Here is a 22,699-nt window from a genome sequence, read left to right as displayed (position 1 = left end):
CGTCGATCCGCCGGTTTATACACGGCGCCATAGTGGCTGTTTTTACGCTATGCTTTTTTGGTTCTAATAACCTTCAACACCGACCGGTGGAGAATTTGATTAGGCCAATTATGCGGTCCCACTTGTAACCTTGACGTGAAATTTTGATTTGCTACGATGCTTTTGTGACGGCTTGCGATGATTCTATCTTCTCAAAATTAGTCGCATTCTAATCATTATTTATTCATTTTACCTGATTATTACTTCTTTTCGAATAATCATTCTCAGATCATTTCTTTTACTTAAATTTGTTTCAGTTCATTTTTTTAAGGGTTAAATTTTTAATGATTCTCTCTGTGGTAGGTATTTTGAAAAAAATCATTTATTTTTTTTAGTGAAGAACAAATTTTTAGTGTAATATTTGCGAATAAATTCATAGATGTAAAAAAAAATATAACATTTTAATTGTTGTTGATGCTTTTATTTAGGTTATAAAGTAAACTAAGAACTTTTTATTAAAAATTTAACTTTGTAACAAAAGATGAAAATTAGGTTATTTTTTCTTAAAAGCATCTATTGCCTTAATTAACGAAAAAATAGTTTAAAAAAAATTTTTCAATTTAAAAATTAAATTAATTTATTTCGATTTTTGGTTATGTTCTTTTGAGTTGACAAATCAACTGTACATAGGACTAGAAATTATAAAATGTTGTTACACAAAAAATCATAAATTAATATACAGTAAGTAGACTGTATCAATTTCTAACAAAGTAAATTTACACCTGGAAATAAATAACTAAATGGGAAATAAATTTTCTAAATGAGAATTAAAACATAAATAGAAATTAGGGCGTTAGCTTTAGCACCTTGTCCTTTTTATTATACAAGAAAAAATTAATAAATTCATCAAGCAACTCCAAAAACAAAAAAAAAAAACCAAAGCATTGACATTTTCCAACTTTTTCCCACAATTCAGCCTTACGAATAATTATTTCATCTTCAATAATTTAATTTTCAATTTTTTTAACGACTAACTACCCTCTTTAATACAAAAAACTTATCCAAAAAAAAAATTAATAAATTTTCCGAATAATTTTTGAACTAACACAAATCCCATGGCAACTAACCGGAGTAGTGTTACAAAGAAAATGAGTTATTCGGTAATTTTTCTAACAGATTGGCCGTATCGTACGACCAACTGTTTGAAAATCAGAGGGTAAATGTGCATGTATACTAAGAACTGAGGAAAATGTTTGGAAAAACACGGGGTAACTATATAAGGGTATGATGAATGAACTAACCGTAGATTTTTTCATTTAAGGATACCCTGAGGAATAGAAAGACTATTGCCGCCAACGCTGTCGCGACTCTTACTTGGTGTTGTGTTGAATGTCGACGGCGGCAGCTGGTCTCGCCGTGCTGATTGGTCGCGCATCACGCCGCGTTTGTTGATCTTTTGCGAAGCGATACGCGTATAGATCGAGAGGGGAGGTCTTGGGGCCCAACCGGTAACCCCTCGCTTTGGCACCCGGCTGCATCCTCCACTATTTCTTTCTATATGATATAGGATAGTAGTTGTGTGTATGCAGGGTAACCAAATCTATGAACCATACCTCACTATACCAATCATTATTTTCCCTGTACTTTCTACTCATTCTTTCTCTCTTCATCCCTTTGTGCTTCATTCCACCCCTCTAATGGCTCTACAAGCGACAATGACGACCATTTTGTTCTCAGATTTGTAAGTTATATTTTCTCTCACCTTTGCACTTTTGAGATATAAAATTTCATTTTTTATTTTAAATTTTTTAATGGTTGAATTCTAAACTTGCTTCTATTTTTTAGATTTTATGAACGAGACTCAAGTTTTAGAGGATATTAGACTTGGAGTTTTATGGGAAATGAAAGAATATTCTGTTAAATATATTTTGTTTTTTTTTGGGAGGTTTATTTATGGCCAGAAAAAATAATCTAGTTATGATTTATTGAATGGAACATTTTTTGTTGGAGATAATGTGAGAACTTTTTAATGACAATTTTTTTTTTTTAATTTTGACCTCAACTGATTAATAATTAATTTATTATTTTTTGAAGTCAATTAGACCAACACTACTTAGAAAATAGACAAACCGTTGAAACTATAAAAAACGAAAATTTAAAATACATTGAAGTACTTTTTATCTTTTAAAGTAACGTCGGGTTAATTGAAAAAATTATTAAATTTTTTCATTAAATATTTGTTATTTGTTTATAATAATTGTTTATTCTTTATTTATCGTTCAGACTCAACTGTTCATCAAGGGTGTTCTTATCCAATATAAAAAAACTTTTTTTAGAGGCGAAATAAATTGAAGGAGGTGACGAATTAATTCATTTATGGAATAAAATTTACTCCAAAAAAAATAAAATTCACCTCAAGGTGAATTTGTAAAAAAATTACTATGCTGAAGAGAACTTTTTTTTCAGCAAATTAGCCTGAAGTTTTTAACTAACATAATACATTGCAAATACTATAAGTGTTTAGTTTCTAAACACTTGGGTTTGCAGTGTGATCATAAAAAAAAAACTTTCTTTCATAATAGGCTTGTCATTTGAAAAAATCTAATTAACCCTTTAGTTAGATTAACAAAAAATCTTTGACCCACTTTTTTTCTTTTGTTATGTAAACCAAAATAGACAAAGATACGACGTGTCTAAAATTCGCAATACATCATGTGGTATAATTTTTAGTGCGTTCTGATGCACGAATCCTCATTGCCGAATTTTGATGCATTTTATCTTTCTCAATGTTCATTGATTAAAAAAAAAAAAACAAAAAATATGTGTCATTATTTTTCAATACTCTAACTGACAAACCAAATAGATTTGCAATGTATTGATGCTGGACACTAGCCTGCTATCTTATTTGTATTAAAAGTACTTCATGTATAAAATATATTGCTGTGCAATTTTTGTTCATGTCTGTATTTCCACTATTATATGTATCTGTGGCCTTAGTCTGGCTTTGGTATTGGGCCTATGTAAATGTTTAAAATAAATAAATAAATAATTTAAAAAAAAATGCAAGTAAAATAATTATAAAACATTGTAAAAACGAAATATTACTAAAAGAATTAAATGAACAAATAAAAAATTATTAATCAGTAAAAAGTGACATTGTTTTTCAGATTGTTTATAATAAAAAATAAATTAAAAAAAAAGTTTTATTTATATTTAAAACAGAGCAAAAATAAAATCCATCAATCAGATGTTAAAAATTAATCGAATGGAAAGAGTACATAAAAAAATTGAGCAAACGGTTATAACTTTTCTGTTCACAGCCCCCTGATGATAATGATAGTTGCTACTACTTGGAACCCTGATGCATTAATGCATCGTCCGGATGGGTTACAGCCAATGGCAAAAGAACCGCGTCGTATTCTCGAACAATGGCACAAGCGAACAGATTAATCAAACTTAACTGAGCCAATGAAAACCGTGCAAATGCAACCCTAGGGGGGTACCACGTAAAACCGTTCACCGAGTACGCGTGTATATTATTGTATTATAGAGGTTGATATTCTTACTCACTCTTTCGCTTTATATATACCCACGCTCATGTCGATTGTTGGCTTTTTCCTGTCGTGGTACCAAGTGGAGAACGCTCGTAGAAAATAATTCTGTCTTCGGTGTTGCAAATTTAATGATGGATCCTAAGTGACAAGGTAAATTTTCCTGATTATTTTTATCTAGGGTGCTCTGAGGCCATAGTTCATTCCATCATGACTAATTTATGAGTTACAATTCTTGTTAAACATGTCAATTGTAGTTTCATTTTTAATATACGTTCAGAAAATACTCTATTGTCCAACACTCTTTTTTGTCATAAATTATGACAATAAAATGTCGGAACAAAACTAGACTACTACTACTTACATATTTGATTAGATTTTGACAGTACCGAATTTATTTCATTCAATACTTTCTTAAATTGAATCAATCAATACACTGAAAAAAATTTTTCTATGTCAAGTAAATATGTAACTGTTTTAGGATCAAGTAAATAATCATTTATGTTAAGTAAATAACCAATTACAATAAATGTTGAATAATCTATTTAATAAATTATTTATTTAACACCAGAGACTGTTTACTTGGTCCTACAATTTATTTATTTCAGTGTGAAAAAAAAATTTATATAAAAAATATTTCATTTGATCATTAACATCAAAATTTCAAATATGATAGTCGCAATGAAATATTGCTTCGAAGTTCGGAATATTTTATTAAAATCATTTTATTTAATCAAATGAATAAAATGTCATTTGTTTTCATACTTGTCGTAGCATTAAAACAAATAAAAAAATGTGTTTTTGATAACAATATTATTGGACCAAATTAAATATTATCTTAAGAATACTCTAAGCTTCTTTTGTTGATTAAATAAAAAATTCTTTTATTTAACGAAATTTATTTCTCAGTGTAAGAGAAAGATAGGCAAAAGTGAAACAATAAAAAAAAAGTACTAATTTATGAAAATAAGTTTAAAAACGTTTATTGCACTTTTTGTTTATCAATTTTCCATTTCATTAATGCATTAAAAATAATTAACATTTGTTAATAAAATGCTTAATTTGTTGATTGAAATTTTTTTGTGGTGTTCCACTTCACCCCCTCTTCCCCTACTTACTCTCTTAAAAAAGAATTCATTGATTCAATTTAAAAAAACAGATAAAAATATCTATATTAATATTGAAGTTCAATTTTGAAGTTGAAATGAAAAAATTTAAATAAAACTAAACTTTTAGCTTTTTTTATTTATTCTATAAATTAAAAACATAATAATAATGATAATATATTTATATTCATATAGCTTGCTGCAACTAAATACTAATTGAAGTCAAAACTTTTACTAATTCTCATTGGTGTAATTGTAATCAGTAAATATCTGCTAATGGTCTGCCAATATTAGTTTTTCAGGAATAATTAAATTCACTTTTAGGATCATCTCTGAATCTGATTTCTTCAATTTCGAAGCTTTTTTTACAGAAAAAAATTAACTAAAAAAAAAAAATTTTTTTTCTGAATAACATTTAAATACTATTAAATGGTTTCAAGAAGAGAAAACAATTATTGGATTCAACCACTAATTTATAACCTGACCTAGCGAAAAAAATTCTATAAAATATACTGATATGCATGCAAAAGTAAATATCATTAGTCAGGCAGTAGTTTTTCAGGATTAAATCTGTCATATTTCACAGGTAATACATGTGGGGTAAAGAGTAAATAACGGAATATTAGGGAAAATAGTCTTAGTTGTAAATAAAACGACATACAATAATATATCTAAGTAAGTGTGTACGCATTGTGGGGATATATATGTAAAAAGAATCGAGATCTAAACGCCGCCCCTATATTTCAGTCCCTTTCATATAGGGTGCGGCTTTTGAGTTTGGGAGGTCGTCACGCCTATCAGCTTTGTCGTTACCGATACATCTGTCGAATCCGCTGATTTCTCATCTTCGGATACTTTTCATCATTATTACTTGGTTTAATCATTGAACATGAAAGAGCAGATCCATTTCTGTCGCTCAAATCATCTCAATAAAGGCTTTCAATGTCAAATACTATTCATCATGAGCTCAATGAACTGATAAAATCAAAATTAATAAAATTTTAGTGCTTGTAAATACCAATAAAGCTGACTTTAACAACAATTTCTTTTACTATTTATGAGGCAGTTAAAGGACAGAAGCAACCCAAAATTATTAGTGAGAACAAATTGCTAACATTGAATTATGGTTGATAATAAATTTTATTTTATTCATTCGATTTCAGAATGAAAATTTGACGGTAATAGTTGTGATAGTTATCATCATCCTAGTTATTAGAGTCCAATTATATAACAGCTAAGCATTTTTTCGGTGGATAAAAAGGCTAAAGGTCTTTAAGATATTTTTTAGGCATTCCATTGATAATCAGAACTGATGAAATGATTCAATAGTAGGTTTTCAATTCAAGGTTTTGTATAATTTTAAGCTTCTAACCAGGGAATTGAAAGTAGAAGCAGTTCATCATTGATGGTTAGAAGGTAAAAATTTATTGATAAATTACATGCACTTAATCTGGATTATAAAAAATTATTATTAAATTTTTTAACTAATATAGCATCATTATTTATTATAATCTTTAATTTTAGAAAGCTGGTGATGTATATTTAACATCAATAGCTGCATCACCTAGATCATTTATGTAATATAATATTCAAAGACTTCTAAGAAACATGAAGAATTCAACCAACTACAATATTTACCCATAATACCCATAAACTTCTTTTGCTGTTTTCCAAAAATCCTACAAGTGTTTTTGGTTAAGTACTCTAATGATTACATGTGGCTACTGGACCTCCCAACAAAAAGCTTTCTTCGAAAAATTGGAGTATAAATTTGTAGTTGTGACAAGGGGAAATTTTTTAGTGATGTTTAAATCGCCATCTTGATGGTCTCCAAGGAAAATCGAAGAACGATCGATGGGCGCGTGACTCTCAAGTTGTAAAAGAGTATCAGAAGTAAGACCCCACATATCGGATGGTCTTTTTCTATGATTTGCCATTCATTGATCTCCGCCCCTTACCATCCCCTAGTACTTCACTCGTTTCTGATGGCTTCTGAGCGGCTTTCTTTGAAATGTATGCTTCTTACTTCATCACCCCCATGTTATACTAAACCAATCCCTAAAGAAATCATAGCTTCTTTGACTCAATCTGTTCTCCCACAACTTTAAAACACTATTTAATTCTTTTTCTCTCTTTATCTTGCTGCACTTGGGCTTTTCTGGTGCATCCACTTGCAGAATGAGATGCGGTAGGTATGAGAGTTCTATATAAAGTATAACAAAACACTGAAAAAAAGATAAAAGAAAGCCTTTGTATCCAAAAGTTTGGGCTTTCAACAGTTGAGTGAAGGAACTGGATGATAAATCATGCAGTTTGGAGAATAGCATGATCGATTGATATTTAATTTCAATTCTCACATTAAAGAAAGAACAATGTAAAATAGGCTGATTTTTCTCTATAGATGAAAGGTGAATATTGTACCCAATAGTTTGTTGCTTAGGCCCTTGGGTAACAAAAAAATGATTTCATTCTATTGATCAGTTGATGGGAACATTATTTGTTAGAAAGGTCTGGGAGGTAGGTTTAGATCTTATTTTCGCATGATACTCATGGTTTTGACTTTTCTCTGAGTGTTGGATCTTTTATTTACTTTCATAAATCCAAGAAATTTAAACTGAATATTTCAATCTTTATATCAAAATTGTAAGATTTTTCAATAATATTCCTGATTATATCATCAACTTTAACTTCTGAATGTCTAAGCATTGATAGATTTCATATTTTATAGATGAAGAAGTTTAAATTCTTATTGATTTCTTAACCTGAGATGATGACTATTTTGAAGAATTTTCATTAAAATCAATTTTTTTCATTTAATTTAAAATCAAAAAAAAATATTAACAGATGTAAATGCATATATTTTTGTACATTTTGACGCACGTCATGAGTCTAAATGCATTCTGTACATAAAAAAAGATATCACTTTAGAAAATATTAGAAATTGAAATAAATAAATAGATTTGATTTACAAAAAAAATCAATTATTAATTTAAACTGTTGATTGTTCCAATCACTATATTTTTCCATCAATATCATCTCAAAAATATATTTTATTTATTGTGATTTAGGAAAAAATTAACTTATTGATAATGGTTGTTTGAATCAAAAACTTTTCATTCAAACCTATTTTTAATTTAAATTTCTCATAGGAGTGAAGACTTTCAATCAAAAATTGTGTAACTTCCATTACAGAACTCTCACCAATTCCCATCATTTTATTGCAATATCATTTTTCTATTGCACCAAAGATCCAAAAAGCCGATTATTTCGACACTCTATTCATTTTTTCTCAAAAATCGTTCACCATTCTACCACAAATCGGTTACTTTTGAGCATTGTTCTTGACCACGTTTCAACTTATTGATCTCTCCTGTTCTAATTTCTCTGAATCATGAAGTCAGAACTAGAAAATATTTGATGATTGCCGATCGGTTGTTCATTTAATGCTTTGTTACAGTTATTATATATCAGAAGACGCGAAATCGGTGTTGATCAGTAGTGGTTTTCTGGTTATAACGGTAGTCGATTTAAAAAGTTGAAAGACAAACGTGACTTGCCGACTTTTGTGTCGAAAAAGAAGTCAGAGTTTGAGAATAAGGAAGCATGATGATGGAGAGATAGAAGGTGGAAAATAGAAGAGAGAAGAGAAGCCGCTCGACCACCTACTTTGGATACACAATAGAGCATAAATGCGTGGCGACAGGAGCGGCAGATATACGGCAGGCTGATTGCTCGTTGTCGTCCCAAGCACGAATGAAAATTTGGGTTGTTCTTCTTTTATCAAAATACCAAACTAGCGGGGTGGATCATTGTTATGTTCTTCAAAAAAAAAAAAATGCTCAATTTTTCTTTCACAAAAAACTCACGGAGATTTATTTTTACAAAGAAATGGAATAAATAAAAGGAAACATAAAATAAAATTGCTGAATAAATAAACAATAATAAGAAGACTATGAAACTCAAAGATGAAGCTGATTCTAAAAAAAACAATTATACTCTCACTTATTGATAATAATTTTTAAAAAGGATCAAATATTTTATCAAAACAACTGGTTTTCTTTTAGTAATTAATCATTTATTATAACGATTAATGTATATTAAAGATAAAATACATTAATTAAAAAAGATAGAAGAAAAATATTTACAAACAATATTTATAACTGGCCAATTAAATAGACAGATTAGTGAAATCACATTAATAATCATGGATTAGCTAATACTAAAATTCTTTCATATTGTTTCATTATAGTGTTTTTATATTTACATTTAACCCATCATTTTTTCTTTTTCATTATTTACATATTTATGCTCTAATTCATTATATTTAAACTTATCGAAAAACAATTTTTACAATATTCATTGCATCTTAATTACACAATTTTGTTTTAAATTTAGATCTTCAGCTAATTATTAATAATAATAGTCTTATTGTTTACTCAAGTAATATGCAAAATGTAAATACAAGGCACTGTTTTACTTGGTCATTATTTAAATTTTCTCATGGTAGCTACGAGTCTCATAAATAATTATTATTTAATTTTACTTAAATCACTGGGTAAGTTTGTCCACTTTGCTAGACAAATATTCATTGTCTAATTCATTAAACTAATATTATTATCAACAATATAACAATTATAATTCTAGATTAAGTATTAACATCAGTATAAGGCATTCTTCATTTAGTGAACTCGTCCACACACTTGGGAATCAATTGATCCCAGGTATGGGTATCCACTCTTAGCTTCACTTGGACTGTGTGGGGTCACATGGTGATGACCCATTCCTGCTGATGGAGATGCACCTTGGACCATGCAGGCACTCATGTTGGAACCTGTTGGACTCACGCTGCCACCTAAGCCTCCCAAATTCAGGTTGGTTGGTGATAAATTGGATGAGAGGTTGGAACTTGCGTAGTGAGGACTGTTGAAAAGTCTTTAACAATAAGAAAAAATTGAAAATAAATAACTGTGGACTCTGAAAATTTTTTTTTGGTGATTGATGGAATTCATTTGTAACTAATGGGAGGTAATATTGAATATAATACAATCTATTAATTATTGAATAAAATTTTTACAGCTTTATTCAATTTTAAAATTAAGCTTGGTATGAAAAATATTGATTAAAATGTTAATCTAATTTAGTCTGAATACTTACATTATTTATTATTATTTTTCTTAGAAATGTATGCTTCTTAATTATTAAATTTACTGCTCAATTAGTTATTTTGATTGCTTTTAACAGCAGTTTTACTGTCAATTTACCATTTTTTAAATTAAGTTTTATGACCACTTGATTTGTTTAAAACATAAAGCTTTTAATATGATTTGATTTAATTCAATTAATATAAAATTATGAGATTCAATGATTTATTATTGTTTAAATAAACAAGATTCTTTCTCCGCTGAGATTATTCACATAGAAAAATTAAATTTTGAAAAATAATAGGAAAAAGAAACCATAGAAAAACTTATTTTGCATATTTCTGTGAATTACTACCTAATTTCATTAACAGACTGATAATTATCCAGAAAATAATTTTTTATCAAAGAAACTATCACAAAAACATTGAGAAAGCAAATGAAATAAATAATTGATGTTACAGGTACATCAAAGATGAATGTTATAAAGGCATCAAAAAGGTGAGAGATGGATGAATCGAAAGGCAAACCTAAAGTTAAACCTGACCAAGTTGATTATCAGCCGGTAGCGTTTCATTATGAAGCCTCTAACGTAATTGCAGACCACACCGAGTAGAAGAATTTCTCGACCACCGTGTGGTGTATGGAAACATCAAGCAGACAGTTGGCTCATCGAAATTCTTTTAATCATATCATTTATACACAGGTGTGTACACAAAAATCGTTAATAAATAAACCTTATAATTCCAACTAAATATATGTTTATAACATAAATAAATTTTTCATATTGTTAAAAATAATTTGCTATTTTTTTAAAGCAATCAAATAATAAAATATTTTATTATTTTTCCATAAAAATTATAAACCAAGCATTTAATAATATGTTTTTTGTAAAATTACAGACTGATGAAAATTCTTCAGAAAGTAAAATCTGATGCAGACTACTGTGATTGAATTGATGATGATAATCAGGATGATGATGATTAATATGGGGTAGTTAATAAATTTAAGATGGAAAGCATCAACTTACCCATAGTTTTCGGATGTTGCTCGAGGCCACTGTTGCTGAGTGCTATAGTAGTTCTCCCCATAATTGTAGTGCTGAGGATATCCCGCTGTGGTGGCTGCAGCCGCAGCTACTGATGCCTGGCCGTAGCTTTGGTAGCTGTCGGCACTGCTGGGATAGTGTTGAGTTGGGAAAGATTGAAGGCTCATCGTATTGAATGCATTCAATTGTTGACTGTTGAGCTGTTTACGTAGCCGAGCACGTCTGTTACTGAACCACACTTGTACTCTAGCTTCTGTGAGTTTTGTTCTGGAAAAAAAGAATTTTTTTCATCAGCATTATTATAGAATTAAATTGCTAATGATTTTCTCAGTTCATTAAGTTTTTTTTTTTATTTTCGAATTTCCTGTTAATTTGTCTTATGTTTCTCTACATGCATGTCTGTGTAGATATAGATGTCATGTATTACTATTGGAAAGTTGAAAATTATAAATATTTTTTTTTTAGCTCATAAATTAAAGTTGTAACTTGTAAATCAGAATTATAGTTTATAAATCAAAATGGTTTACTTATTAAATTATCGTTAGTTATTTATTATTAAATTATCGCTCTTGACTATAAATCATAAATATTAACTTTGGTAATAATGTTTTCAAACTTTCTGACAGTAGTATACACCAGTATACATGTGGAGAAAATACTTTAGTTCTAATTAAAACACATTTAATCCTTTCTTTCATTAATCATTGATAAAAAAAGTGATTACTCCAATAAATATGTTATTTTTTAAAAATATTTTCTCCAACAAATTGATCTGAACCTTTAGTTTTTGGAGTAATTACAGGACTTTCTCTTCTATTTAAAAACCAAATATATCAACTTATATAAAAATTTTAATAAATTCTGAAAGGCTTACTTTTGAGCAAGTTCTTCTCTGGTATAGACATCAGGATACTGAGTTCTGAGAAAAGCAGCTTCAAGTTGTTCCAGCTGTTCTCCAGTAAAAGTAGTTCTACTTCGTCTCTGCTTCCTTTTCAAGGCAATTCCAGGCTCACTTTCGGTCTCAGAGTCATCACCACTGCTACCACCTGTGTCAGAAATGCGGAAGAAATTTGTTAAATATGCTTGAAAGCAAAAAACCATGTGAATAAAAAATAATAAGTTTAAAAGAAAAAGAAAACTAATATGGATGGTATGTGGAGATTTATAAATTGTATAAAGCGATTTACCTCGACCAGGAACATCTGTCGTCCGAAGTGAAAAGTAAATCGTAAAATGTATGTAATTCTACGGTTCGTTAGTTGATTGAAGAGGGATGGAAAATGGTGGCTAATGACGCTACAAGAGCTAGAGGTACTAGAGAGTTGAGAGACGAAAGAAAACATTCTTTGCTCACGCAATCGACGAGTGAACAAGCTGAAGAAGGAAAAGAGAGAGGAAATAACGTTGAGAGTGGAATTTCAGTTCCAGCACGTGCTAGACGTCAGATACTGAAGATAGGAAGCGAATTGTTCCCGCCCACAGTTCACACGCCCGAGTCTGCAACCCACCATTAAATCCTTCGTGATTACAGCCGTTCGCTTGGCTAACCTATACTAAACTAAAACACCAGAGAAATTAGGGTTCGTGCGCCAACAGGAATTAAGTTCTTTGACATGTAGGTTCCGTGACTCTTTCATCTATACCCTGCCAACTCCACTATGCTCTAGTGCAAAAATCTTAATTCGACATTTTGCTATCGATAATCTCGAGCTGAAGACATAAACTACAACCAGTCATTCTCCAACCAAGAACACCTCAGGTTTAATGTGGATAGATTTTTATGGAACTGGAGAATGCTAGGTTTATTCAATGCATACTCATTAACTGATAAGACTAGATTTTTTCTTAAAGAAGTTGATAAGCTTAATAATCTACATGTGATATGTAAATGCTGGATGATTAGTTATATTTTCTCACTCTTGATTATTAAAATTAAAAATATGCTTGAACACTGCTCTAATTCATCGCTTTTATCCGCTCAATATCGAATTCAAATGAAAAAAAACTGCATATAATTTTATTTGCATAAATTAATGAGTTAATAAATTAAAGAAAAATATCTCCATGCTTATTGGAAAATGATTTACAATATTTCTCCAACTTATTTCTACTACAAGGCAATTACTTTCCATTTAAAAAATACTAAATTTTTCATTCTCAATTAAATAATGGTTCAACATAAAATGAATGTACACAAGCTTTATAATTACTCCAAGTTCACTTCTCCACATGACTAGAATAATAAAGAAGCTATGATAAAAACATACCAGTACATGATTTAGAGTAAAAGTTGGCCAATAAGAATGTTGATCAACAGATATGTTGATTGCTAAATGAAGCGATCAGCGAGTATACAACTGAATCAATAGCAGGTTTTCTAAAGCCGCTAGGGCGCGAATAATAGTAAGAGTAACATCAAGAGAAAAGTGAGCAAGAGCATTTACTTGCAAAGCGGTAAGTAAGATTAAAGGCCATGCCAGAAGTCGTAAATCCTTAGCAACGCTTCGAGGGCATTGCGATTCTGTTGAAGCCTGACGATTTCCGCGACCCATCGACGCCATGAAATATTTTATTCTTTTAAAATATCACCACTTTGATGTATTGGATCATTAAATAAAGCCATTGGACCAAGTGGAGAAAATTCCATAAATATTTAACATTTTTTTCCTCTGCTGATTGAGCTAACAAATAGAGCTATTAGTGCTCGTTGCAAATATGTCAAGGAAATAGTGTGAAAATTGACTTTAATATCCGTGAATAAATTGTGCGGTTAGCGGTCCGTCGCTTACGGAACCAATCCCCCAAACAAGAACATGTCTAAATCAATAGCTGGTGTGTTTATAGGTAATGTTGCCACGAGCAGGATGCAGACTGTTAGCCAGCAGGGTTTGCTAAACAGGAACAAGGATGAAGCACGTCTTTCTTCATCACTCTCAAGTATAAGATTCACCGCAACTCTTCGGCGGCACTCCCCGAGATTAGAGGAGGCACGAATGCAAGGAGGAGCTGCAGCAGCTTCAAGGGACCACACGCCGCGGTTCAACTTCAAGATCTGCACCATGATTCCCTTTTGCTTTTTCTTTGACCTAATATAACTCTGTGTACTTTCCTTCTATCATTTACTTCTTGCTGATGATCCTATTCCCCCCTGATGACTTAATATAATTTAAGGTAAGAAAAAGGAATTATTGAAGATAAAAAATATTTCTTGTTTTTTGTCTGCTGCTGTTGTTGATGCTTATTTTAATGTCATATTTTGTTTTATTCGAGTGGAGTTCATAAAGATGGAGAGAATAGTTTTAATATACAGGCACTTCTTCGTGTTCGAAGAGACTCCTAATCAAATGTGAAACTCCCAGGCGAGAAGATAATAAACTCAAGACATTCGCGCGCACCACGGGGCGTCTAATATATTTCTTCGTAAAGAAGAAAGAGAATACTTGGCTGTTTCACCGGCGTCCTAATAAATATAACGCGGAATTCTCTTTAAGAATGCCGACTGAATTTTCTGCTAAGCCTTACGTTCTGTTATATCCTCCAAATTATTAGAAGGTAATTGAAGCCTCGAGCATTTAAAAAAAAAAAATTTTTTTCATCTTTCTTTTTTCAACTTACTCTCTCTTTTCTTCCTGTCATTAAAAATTTTTATACGCGTGCTTTTAGTATTAACGCACGTATGAAAGTACCAAGGTAATGTTTCCGGTGGTAGAATCATGTATATATGAGCCAGGAAAGGAGTTTTATGTTTTAGACAGATGTAAATACTCACCAAGGATACCGTCTATTGAATGATTACGTCGAAGATCATCTCCAGGACGAGTTTGATTTGGTCCTCGAAGTAGACGAGAGATGCTTGATACTGATGGTGCTGATGTTTTGTCACATACACCGTCCTGCTGGCAAAACCGCATTGGACCAGTTAGTATTTTAATTCAAAGTTAAGTTTAAATTAATTATTGAGTGTACAATCAAATAGAGATCAACTTCTTCTTTTGTTTACTTAAAATTCTAAAATTCATTATTTTTTGCTAACTAAAAATTGTTTGATTTTAAATTAAATATTGAACCTTCAGAAGTTAACATCAAAGTTTATTTATTTTTTCAAGAATTTTTTATCCATGCGTAAAATGATTTTAAAATAATAAGTTGTTTATCAGCAGACCTTTATTAATCTATCTCTGATCTCCCATGAAAAAATTCCAGGATTTTGTCTCTTAAGTTCTTCAATCCTTGTTTCAACTTCTGGCGTAGCAACTCTGGGCTTAGATCCACCAATGACACCTGGTCTGATAGATCCAGTTTCCTGATACCTATTAAGGATCTTAGACACACATCCATGTGAAACTCTAAGTTGTCTAGAGATCACACATGGTCTGACTCCATTAGCAGCCATCTCTACAATTTTCAATCTAGTATGATTCGGAAGAGGACGACCGTTGATAAAGACTCCACCCAGTTGGTTAACTCTTCCTTGTCCTGTGAAGCAAAAAAAGAAAAATATTTTCATTCAAATTCATTGGAAACATCAGCAGACTTTTAATAATAAGACACGCAAGGTGCCGCTGTGTTACTTCTAATTACAGGTAATGAGGCCTTTTAATTATCTTAATGATAATTACGAAGTTCAAACAAATATTATACGGCAGTGACGTGGTAAAGAAACCAAATGCAATGAGATGAGGACAGTCGGAATATTGCGTGCATAAGGCAAGTTTCAAGTACGAGGGATGGACTTGAAGAAAATCTTCTATCTACGTCTGACCAACGAATTACGACTGTATGGTTTTGCTTCAAGTAATAAAATTCCCTCTGGCTATTCCGGTTTTTTTCAACCTCCAAACGTTAAATATCGATTAAAATAAATGAAAAAAAACTATCAACATAGCTTCACTTACATCTTGCTAAATGTTTCCTCATTCCAAAATGGTAATGATGATGTTGATGATAAAAAAAAAGTATTATTGTTGAAAAATAATAAATTTCAAATTAAAGATAATGTAATAGGAAAAATTATTGTTACGAGACAGTAAATAATTCAGCTGTTAGCTGATAGAGTAGACAAAGTTATCACTCATAAGATTTTACGAGGCTACAGGTAATTGAATACGATAAAGAGCTATTGTTTATCCGAGTTCGACATGTTTTATGAACCTATCCACCGCGAAAAATCATGGTAAAGACTTTATTTCTATTTCTACTACTGCATATATTATTCAAGTAAATGTTTCACTTTTAAAGCTGGTTATAAAATGATGGTGCCAGTCTTGAATACCTTGACAACAATTGTTTATATTTTTTTAAGTTAAATAGGTCATTTGAACAATACTTTATAATCTAGATGATGATATCATCTCACCTAAAAGACTCAGAAAATCTCCAAGATATTTCTAAATGTAATAAATGCTATTGGATCCAGTCATGAGTATCAATTTATAAAGAGTGTCTGATGGCAATGATGATCATCAGCTTCTGTCTTAGATTAGTATCGATATTCTAAATAATCAACTTTATCATCTTCAGTAGTGTAGAAGTTAAATTAGCTAATTATTTCTAGAGTTTTAAATGGAAAAAATGCTAGTCACCTTATTGACCAATTTTATGTAAACACGTTCATTGATGGTGTGATCATGTGATTCCTCATCATCAGAGAAATTTCTACACGGAAAAAGACTGTTGAGAAGACATGACTTTTTTTCAAGTTACATCAACTCTATAGTCAATTACTTTGGAATTGGTGTAACTTTTACTACTGATGTTATCCATATATCGTTAGTTCTACAAATTTATTATCCGTGAAGACACCATTTTTTGCCATAATCATCAAGCTAACCAATATTTTATATAAAATTGATACAAAAATCATCACATTAAATCACTATTTCCACATACTTTCTTAATATTACATCTGTCTAGCCATTTTACAGCTTTTTTTATTGTAGCTCTTGATATATTACAAAGAAAAACAGTAATTTCAAATTTATTTAAGCCGAATAAAAATTGGTTTTGATCAATTTAATGATTTTTATTGAAAGCAAAGTAATAATCTTGAAGAAAAAATCATTAAAACACATTGAAAGATAAATCCCTATGTTTATGAAAAATTGAAAGGCTTCGATATAAACAATATTTGTATCCAAAATATACCCCACAACATCCCCCAAATAAAAAATGATTTACCATAAATGTAAGCGCGTGTTGGTAATTTTGCAAAGTTCCTGACTTGAACCACATTTATCTATACTCCAAGTGTGTATATACTACACATACACACACTTGCGATTGAGCAGAACGGACACCTCAGGTATGACGTCAGTGAGGCCGCGGGGCCCGCCGGGATTACAGGCAAGATCAAAAGGAGCCGACTGACGCTGAGAGAGCGCAGACTCGGACGCACGCGGACCCTAAAGCGGGTCCAAAGCCTGCTACGTGTAACCTCACGGCGAGGACGACAACGCCCAAGCTATTTCGATCCGGATTTCCCTCTACTAGTGAACACCAAGTTTATTCCCATGTTTATACTATGTTCGATAATGGAAAAAGAGAGGTTAGATTATCCACGAGAGACAAACGAGCACGTTAAGAAGCCAATCATTTCCTTCAACTTGACTACAAAGCATTCATCAAACTTTAATTGTCATCATTCATACACAAGACAATAATCATTATACGGACATTAAATGCTTGATGTTTATAGCATGAAAATTAAGATGCAATCAATTCAAACGTCATCGCTTTTGATCTTTAATAAGTTTTAGTCCAAGCAGCTCACAGTTATATAATTGAGTTGATCTTTCAGTTGTAACTCACATTAGTATGTTGGATTTAATTATTTGAGTGTTTTATTGACGTTATTATGATGATTATTCTAATTTCGCTGAGGACCCATGGACTTTTTTTAGGTAAGAATATTTTTAACTCACGCGTACTACGCACGATATAATTACGGGTTGTTTCGGCGTTAAATTACATAGCCGGAGAATTTACAAGCCTTCGATATTTCAGGGCCACTCATATACTCTCGCTTCCTTCCGCAATTAGGTTAAACTTGGTGTGAGTACTCAACTCTTTTGCTTTATCGTGAAAAGAGTATTATATGGATATACATGTATGTATATGAAGAACGAGAGAGAGAAGAGGATCATGGACCACCCTGGAACCCGCGATTCAAGGTGCATTATAAAGAGTATGCGCGAGAAATAATTTGGAGCATGAATTATTGATTATAGGCAATTGATTTCCAGCGATCATGGTAATGCTTGTGATCGTGAAAAGAATGAAGATATACGTGCAGAGCCAACTTATATTACCGGAAAAATAAAATTCATTTTTTTAGTATAATAACATTGGAGTCGCTTAAAAAACCGTAAACAACTAATTAAAGAATTTAAAAAATATTCCAGTATTTTTCTTGCATAATTTATTCAAATTACAATGGTTATTAATTCTGAAATATTTTATTTGTAAAAAAAAAGGCTTATTTTGCGTTCATTATTGTAAAAGATCATCTTATAGGATCATGATAAACATATTGATGAATTGATCACTAGAAAGTTATCAAGCATTCACTAATACAAAACTTCAACAAACGGTAAACTTAATCATTTTGGACCATGCTTATATCTTCACCAATGATTTTATAATAATATCTTTCAGAAACATTATCTTTTATTATTTATCTAGATTCATTATATTGTGATTAAAATAACATTGGCCATGATGACCATAAGGTGAACCTTTAGTTCAAAATATTTCACTGTTAATGAACTTTTTTAGCAATAATTTATCACTGACTAGTGTTTTGTCATTAATTATTATCAATACTCATTCATTAATTTGCCGCAAAATTGATTAAAGTAAGCTTCCTCTATTTTTTCTAATTGCTTCAGGCAACAAAAAATTGGATTTGATATCTCCAATCGTCTATAGCGCAACATCAAAAAGTAAATCAATTATTCAATTTTAATTATCATGTTCGTCATCACCAAATAGTCATTCAAAAAAAAAAAAAGTAAACCAGCAAGCTAAATTATTTTTTTTGACTATCATTACGATATTTTAATTACTTAATTGTTTTAAAGTAAATGTAATGAGAAAAAAAGGTTGGATTAAGATTGACAAGAGTGTAAATTAATTAAGAAAAGCGTATAATGAAAGCACTTAGTAAAACAATTGTGGATTTGCTATAAAGACTTGTATTTTGCAGAGAAGGGTATGGTAGTCTGTGGTTGGAGTATCTATCAAAACTATCAGGAAGATAAGAGAGATAGTATATATAGAAGACAATTGAGCATGCGGGGATGCATGTACTTAGAGATCAGTGTGAGTTTCAAGTTATATACAAGGGCTTCAATCAACGTGCCGTCGCCGCAGGCCGATCCGATATCAGACATTACGTACCCACGTCTGAACATGCCGTTCCACCGCCCACCGTGGTATGATGCTGACTCTTGCTGCTAAAACCTACCTGATGCGCATAACTCTAGTCCTTCTTGAATAATATCCGTTCTGCTTCTATTCTTATTATGAATTCATCCTAATATTCTATTATTTTCTCTCCTTTATTTTTCCCTTCTCATTCCAAAATATTTCATCAACAAACCGCAACTATTTTACAAAAATTTCTTTCAAAATTTTTGGAGCTTAACAAAGGCTTGACTTGTTTCTTTTCACGTTAATTTGATGATTCGTGTGTTAATAAGTTGAGCAATGATTTATATAAAGACGAAATCAAGTGGATTCTTTATTGACTGACATTATTGCTTTATGATCACCGTGAGCATGAAAGAAATGGACTTTTTGATGAGTATCAAGAAAAGGATGTCAAAGGTGTTGGTGGAACAGCTGTTACCGACGGTAGGCCTCATTTAATTCAGATTATTTCATTATAAATATTACATTTGTGAGATTTATTGTATATTAAAATAATTATGAAATCAGTAAATAGTTTTTAATACTTGAACAGTGATCGATTTATTAACCATCACAATTCAAGAAAAAATTTTTACTGATTTTGAAATTAGCAAAAGTTTGAAATTAAAATATAAACAACATAATACTATCATCATGAATATTTTTTTTAAAAAATTCTTTTTAATTTCAGAGTTAAGTGATCAACTCAGCAGATAAACTTGCTTCGAAACTGGAGTTTATCCAAGTTAAAAAAAATATTTCTTAAAAAGTTGAATTTCAACAAAAGATAATAAAAAAAAATGAAAAAAAAATTTTTATAGTATATAATAAACTAAATTTATTTTCAAATTTTGACAGTCTGTCAAATGATTTACTGATTAGAATAAAAAAGGAATTTTTGAAAGAATTTACTGATTAAAACGAAATATTAAAATACCTTGGAAAGGATATCCACCAGTGGTGAAGTATGTCGCCATGTTGAGGGTGCTGACAGCCATTTAGATAAAGTCTAATTAAAATCAATCACTCTGATTCTCAACACGAGTATTCAATTAGAAAACTAGTCCTCAATCGGTAAGTAAATAGTCAAAATATAAACCCGATCACACAAATTCAATTTTAAATTGCACTGATCTAAATTGCAAGTAGCTAAGACACAACAAGAGTTAAAGTTTAAAAAAAAATGTCGCAGAGTCTCGAAGGAACTGAAACTAGTCTAGAGATGAGTGACAAGCGACCTGTTAAGCTTGGAATCTCAACTCCAACTGGATCCAAAAGTGGGATCTCGACCAGTAATCTCTTTTGCTTGAATCGTGACCAAAGAGAGACCACCCGGTAAAAAGGTAGGCAGCCGAGGCGTCGTGAAAGGAGAGACTCCGCCTCTACTCGCTGAAGGAAAGCAAAGAAGAAAGAAGCCGCGGTGAAGTAAAGCTAAGAAGACCACGCGATCATCATCTGTGTATTAGTAACATACAGTTCTACCATCGCCTTCTAAAATACTACAAGAGGTGGTCTTTCATTTCAAGCTCCGCCCGAGACGTTTCCACCTACACCCACGCGATCTGATTCTTTTTTAAAGCCACTTGTAGATATTTATCATTTTCGTACAATTTTAAATTTTAAATGCAATGTTTAAAGGGAGTGCTATTATTTCCCTGATGGTTTGATGACCTCATTCGTTATTGCAATACATAATGCACATATGTGTAACACTTATTGTTCGACTTGGGGTCTTTTTGAACTTCCTAGAGGAAAATAGCTAGCTTTGGAATACTGTCTTTATTTTCGAACCGTTAGAATTCTAACTCTAAACATCCAATCATAATTTTTTGTGGTAGAAAAGTAGTATAGATTTATTGAACCATGAAACTTGACTAGTAATAATCATAAAAACTCTGTTTCTCAATGTTGAATCATTTTAAAGATCAAAGTATTTTAATTCAAAAATGTGGTTTAAACTCTTTGAAAAATATTATTGACTCCAATTGATTCTATAATCAATTTAAAAATTTATAAAAAGAAATATTGTTTAAGAATAGAAGATAAAATATATGAAAATTAGAATTAAAATTTAGTTTATTTAATTAATAAGTCAAGTAAAAATTTTAAAAGTATGATATTTTATCTTCCTTCGACTGCATGGATCCAAATATCCTAAAGCATCATAAGAATATATGATGATAAATATGAAAAAAAAATATAATTTTTATTGCAATATGTTGACTCATACAAAATTACATGTTTGAGATTTATATTTTTTGTTCTTACATCATATCTATCTTGAAAATATTTTAAATCAAAACTGTTTTTTTCAATATCGACACAACAATGTTGATGTTAAATGTTAAAACTTCGATAAACTGTTAGACAAAAGAATTATTTTGTTTTTATAGTTCAATGAACTTATTTATTTTTAATAATGAAATATTAATAGCACATGATTAATTAAAAGAATTACTTCATCATGTTGTAATTTGTTGCAAATGTAGGTTAATTATGAATGTCTGATAAACATCAAAGCACAAATAAAATTGTTAAACATTCCATTTAAAAAATAGTCTGTAAAATTTAATATAATTTATATCACGAATACGAAAAAAATATTCGTCTACAAAAACTTGAATATAAACAGATAAAAAATATCATTTTGTTGCAATGAAATATTTTTTTTGTTCAAGTTTGTCAAATACGGGTAATAACACATATATTTATAAAGATTAATATTATTACAAATTTGTTTGACTCCATATAATTTTCTCAATTCAGTTTTGGATAATTGCTTTTAACATTTGACCCACAGGTTCAAGGAATGACCATTTGCATAAGATCAATGGGGAAAGTAATGAGATTATACGGTATACGGTGTCATTATTTACTTCAGAGTGTACTAATTCTTAAATGACTCAAATGAACATTTATTATAAAGCAGATAAATACTCTTGTTCACTTTATTATTAAAATACTATGTGAAATTTAGCAGATATTTATAACAGTATTGCAATTAAAAATTTATATTTAATTACTTACAAAAATTTTTGTAGTCTCAAGAAGATGATTTCTTATCCATTTCGTTATTTCATCCTCATATTTCTCACAAAACAGCATGTGATATCATTCAGGAATATTTTTATCTGAAAAAGAGAAAATTCTTTTAATAATGTAGTATCAATAGTATTTAAAATTAATTTTTAAAAAATTGGTTATAAAACAATTATCGTTATAGAAAAGTATTTGAAGTTTTATTACAAAGTAAAAAGTAAAAAAAAGGAATTTCATTCCTGACTTTTTCTTAAAACTTGAAAGTTACAAAGCAATAAAATCCAGATTGTCACTTTGAAATAGAAAAAGCAAACTGGCAAGCTGCATTTTGGAGTAAAATTTATGACGTGGGTACCTCTGGTACATGGCCAACACCAAGAACAGCAACCAACGCCAAGTTGCTGATCAGTTACGGTGGTCAAAGCGACT

The 22,699-nt window shown here is 30.6% G+C and overlaps 1 protein-coding gene across 2 annotated transcripts; it reads right to left on the bottom strand.

The window, feature by feature from the left end:
- Window positions 1-9,039: 9,039 nt before the first annotated feature.
- Window positions 9,040-20,537, bottom strand: LOC118073114 (protein gooseberry-like). 2 transcript variants are annotated; one of them, XM_035093419.1, is made up of 6 exons: window positions 20,169-20,537; window positions 14,985-15,298; window positions 14,592-14,718; window positions 11,697-11,868; window positions 10,805-11,089; window positions 9,040-9,568 (listed from the first exon to the last, which is right to left on the bottom strand). In XM_035093419.1, exons 1-6 carry the CDS (start codon window positions 20,227-20,229, stop codon window positions 9,316-9,318), a joined length of 1,212 nt encoding a protein of 403 aa, XP_034949310.1. In that variant the 5' UTR covers window positions 20,230-20,537; the 3' UTR covers window positions 9,040-9,315. The 2 variants fall into 2 exon arrangements, with proteins under 2 accessions (XP_034949310.1, XP_034949311.1); XM_035093420.1 differs by having other exon boundaries at window positions 14,592-14,715.
- Between the last annotated feature and the right edge of the window lie 2,162 nt (window positions 20,538-22,699).

This window comes from Chelonus insularis, unplaced genomic scaffold (genome assembly GCF_013357705.1).
Source record: "Chelonus insularis isolate UGA/USDA-ARS -01 unplaced genomic scaffold, ASM1335770v1 scaffold_229_pilon, whole genome shotgun sequence".
In the NCBI taxonomy this organism is placed as follows: Eukaryota; Metazoa; Arthropoda; class Insecta; order Hymenoptera; family Braconidae; genus Chelonus; species Chelonus insularis.
Note: the sequence above shows the minus strand (reverse complement) of the source record. Positions and strands in the feature narration are given on the sequence as shown.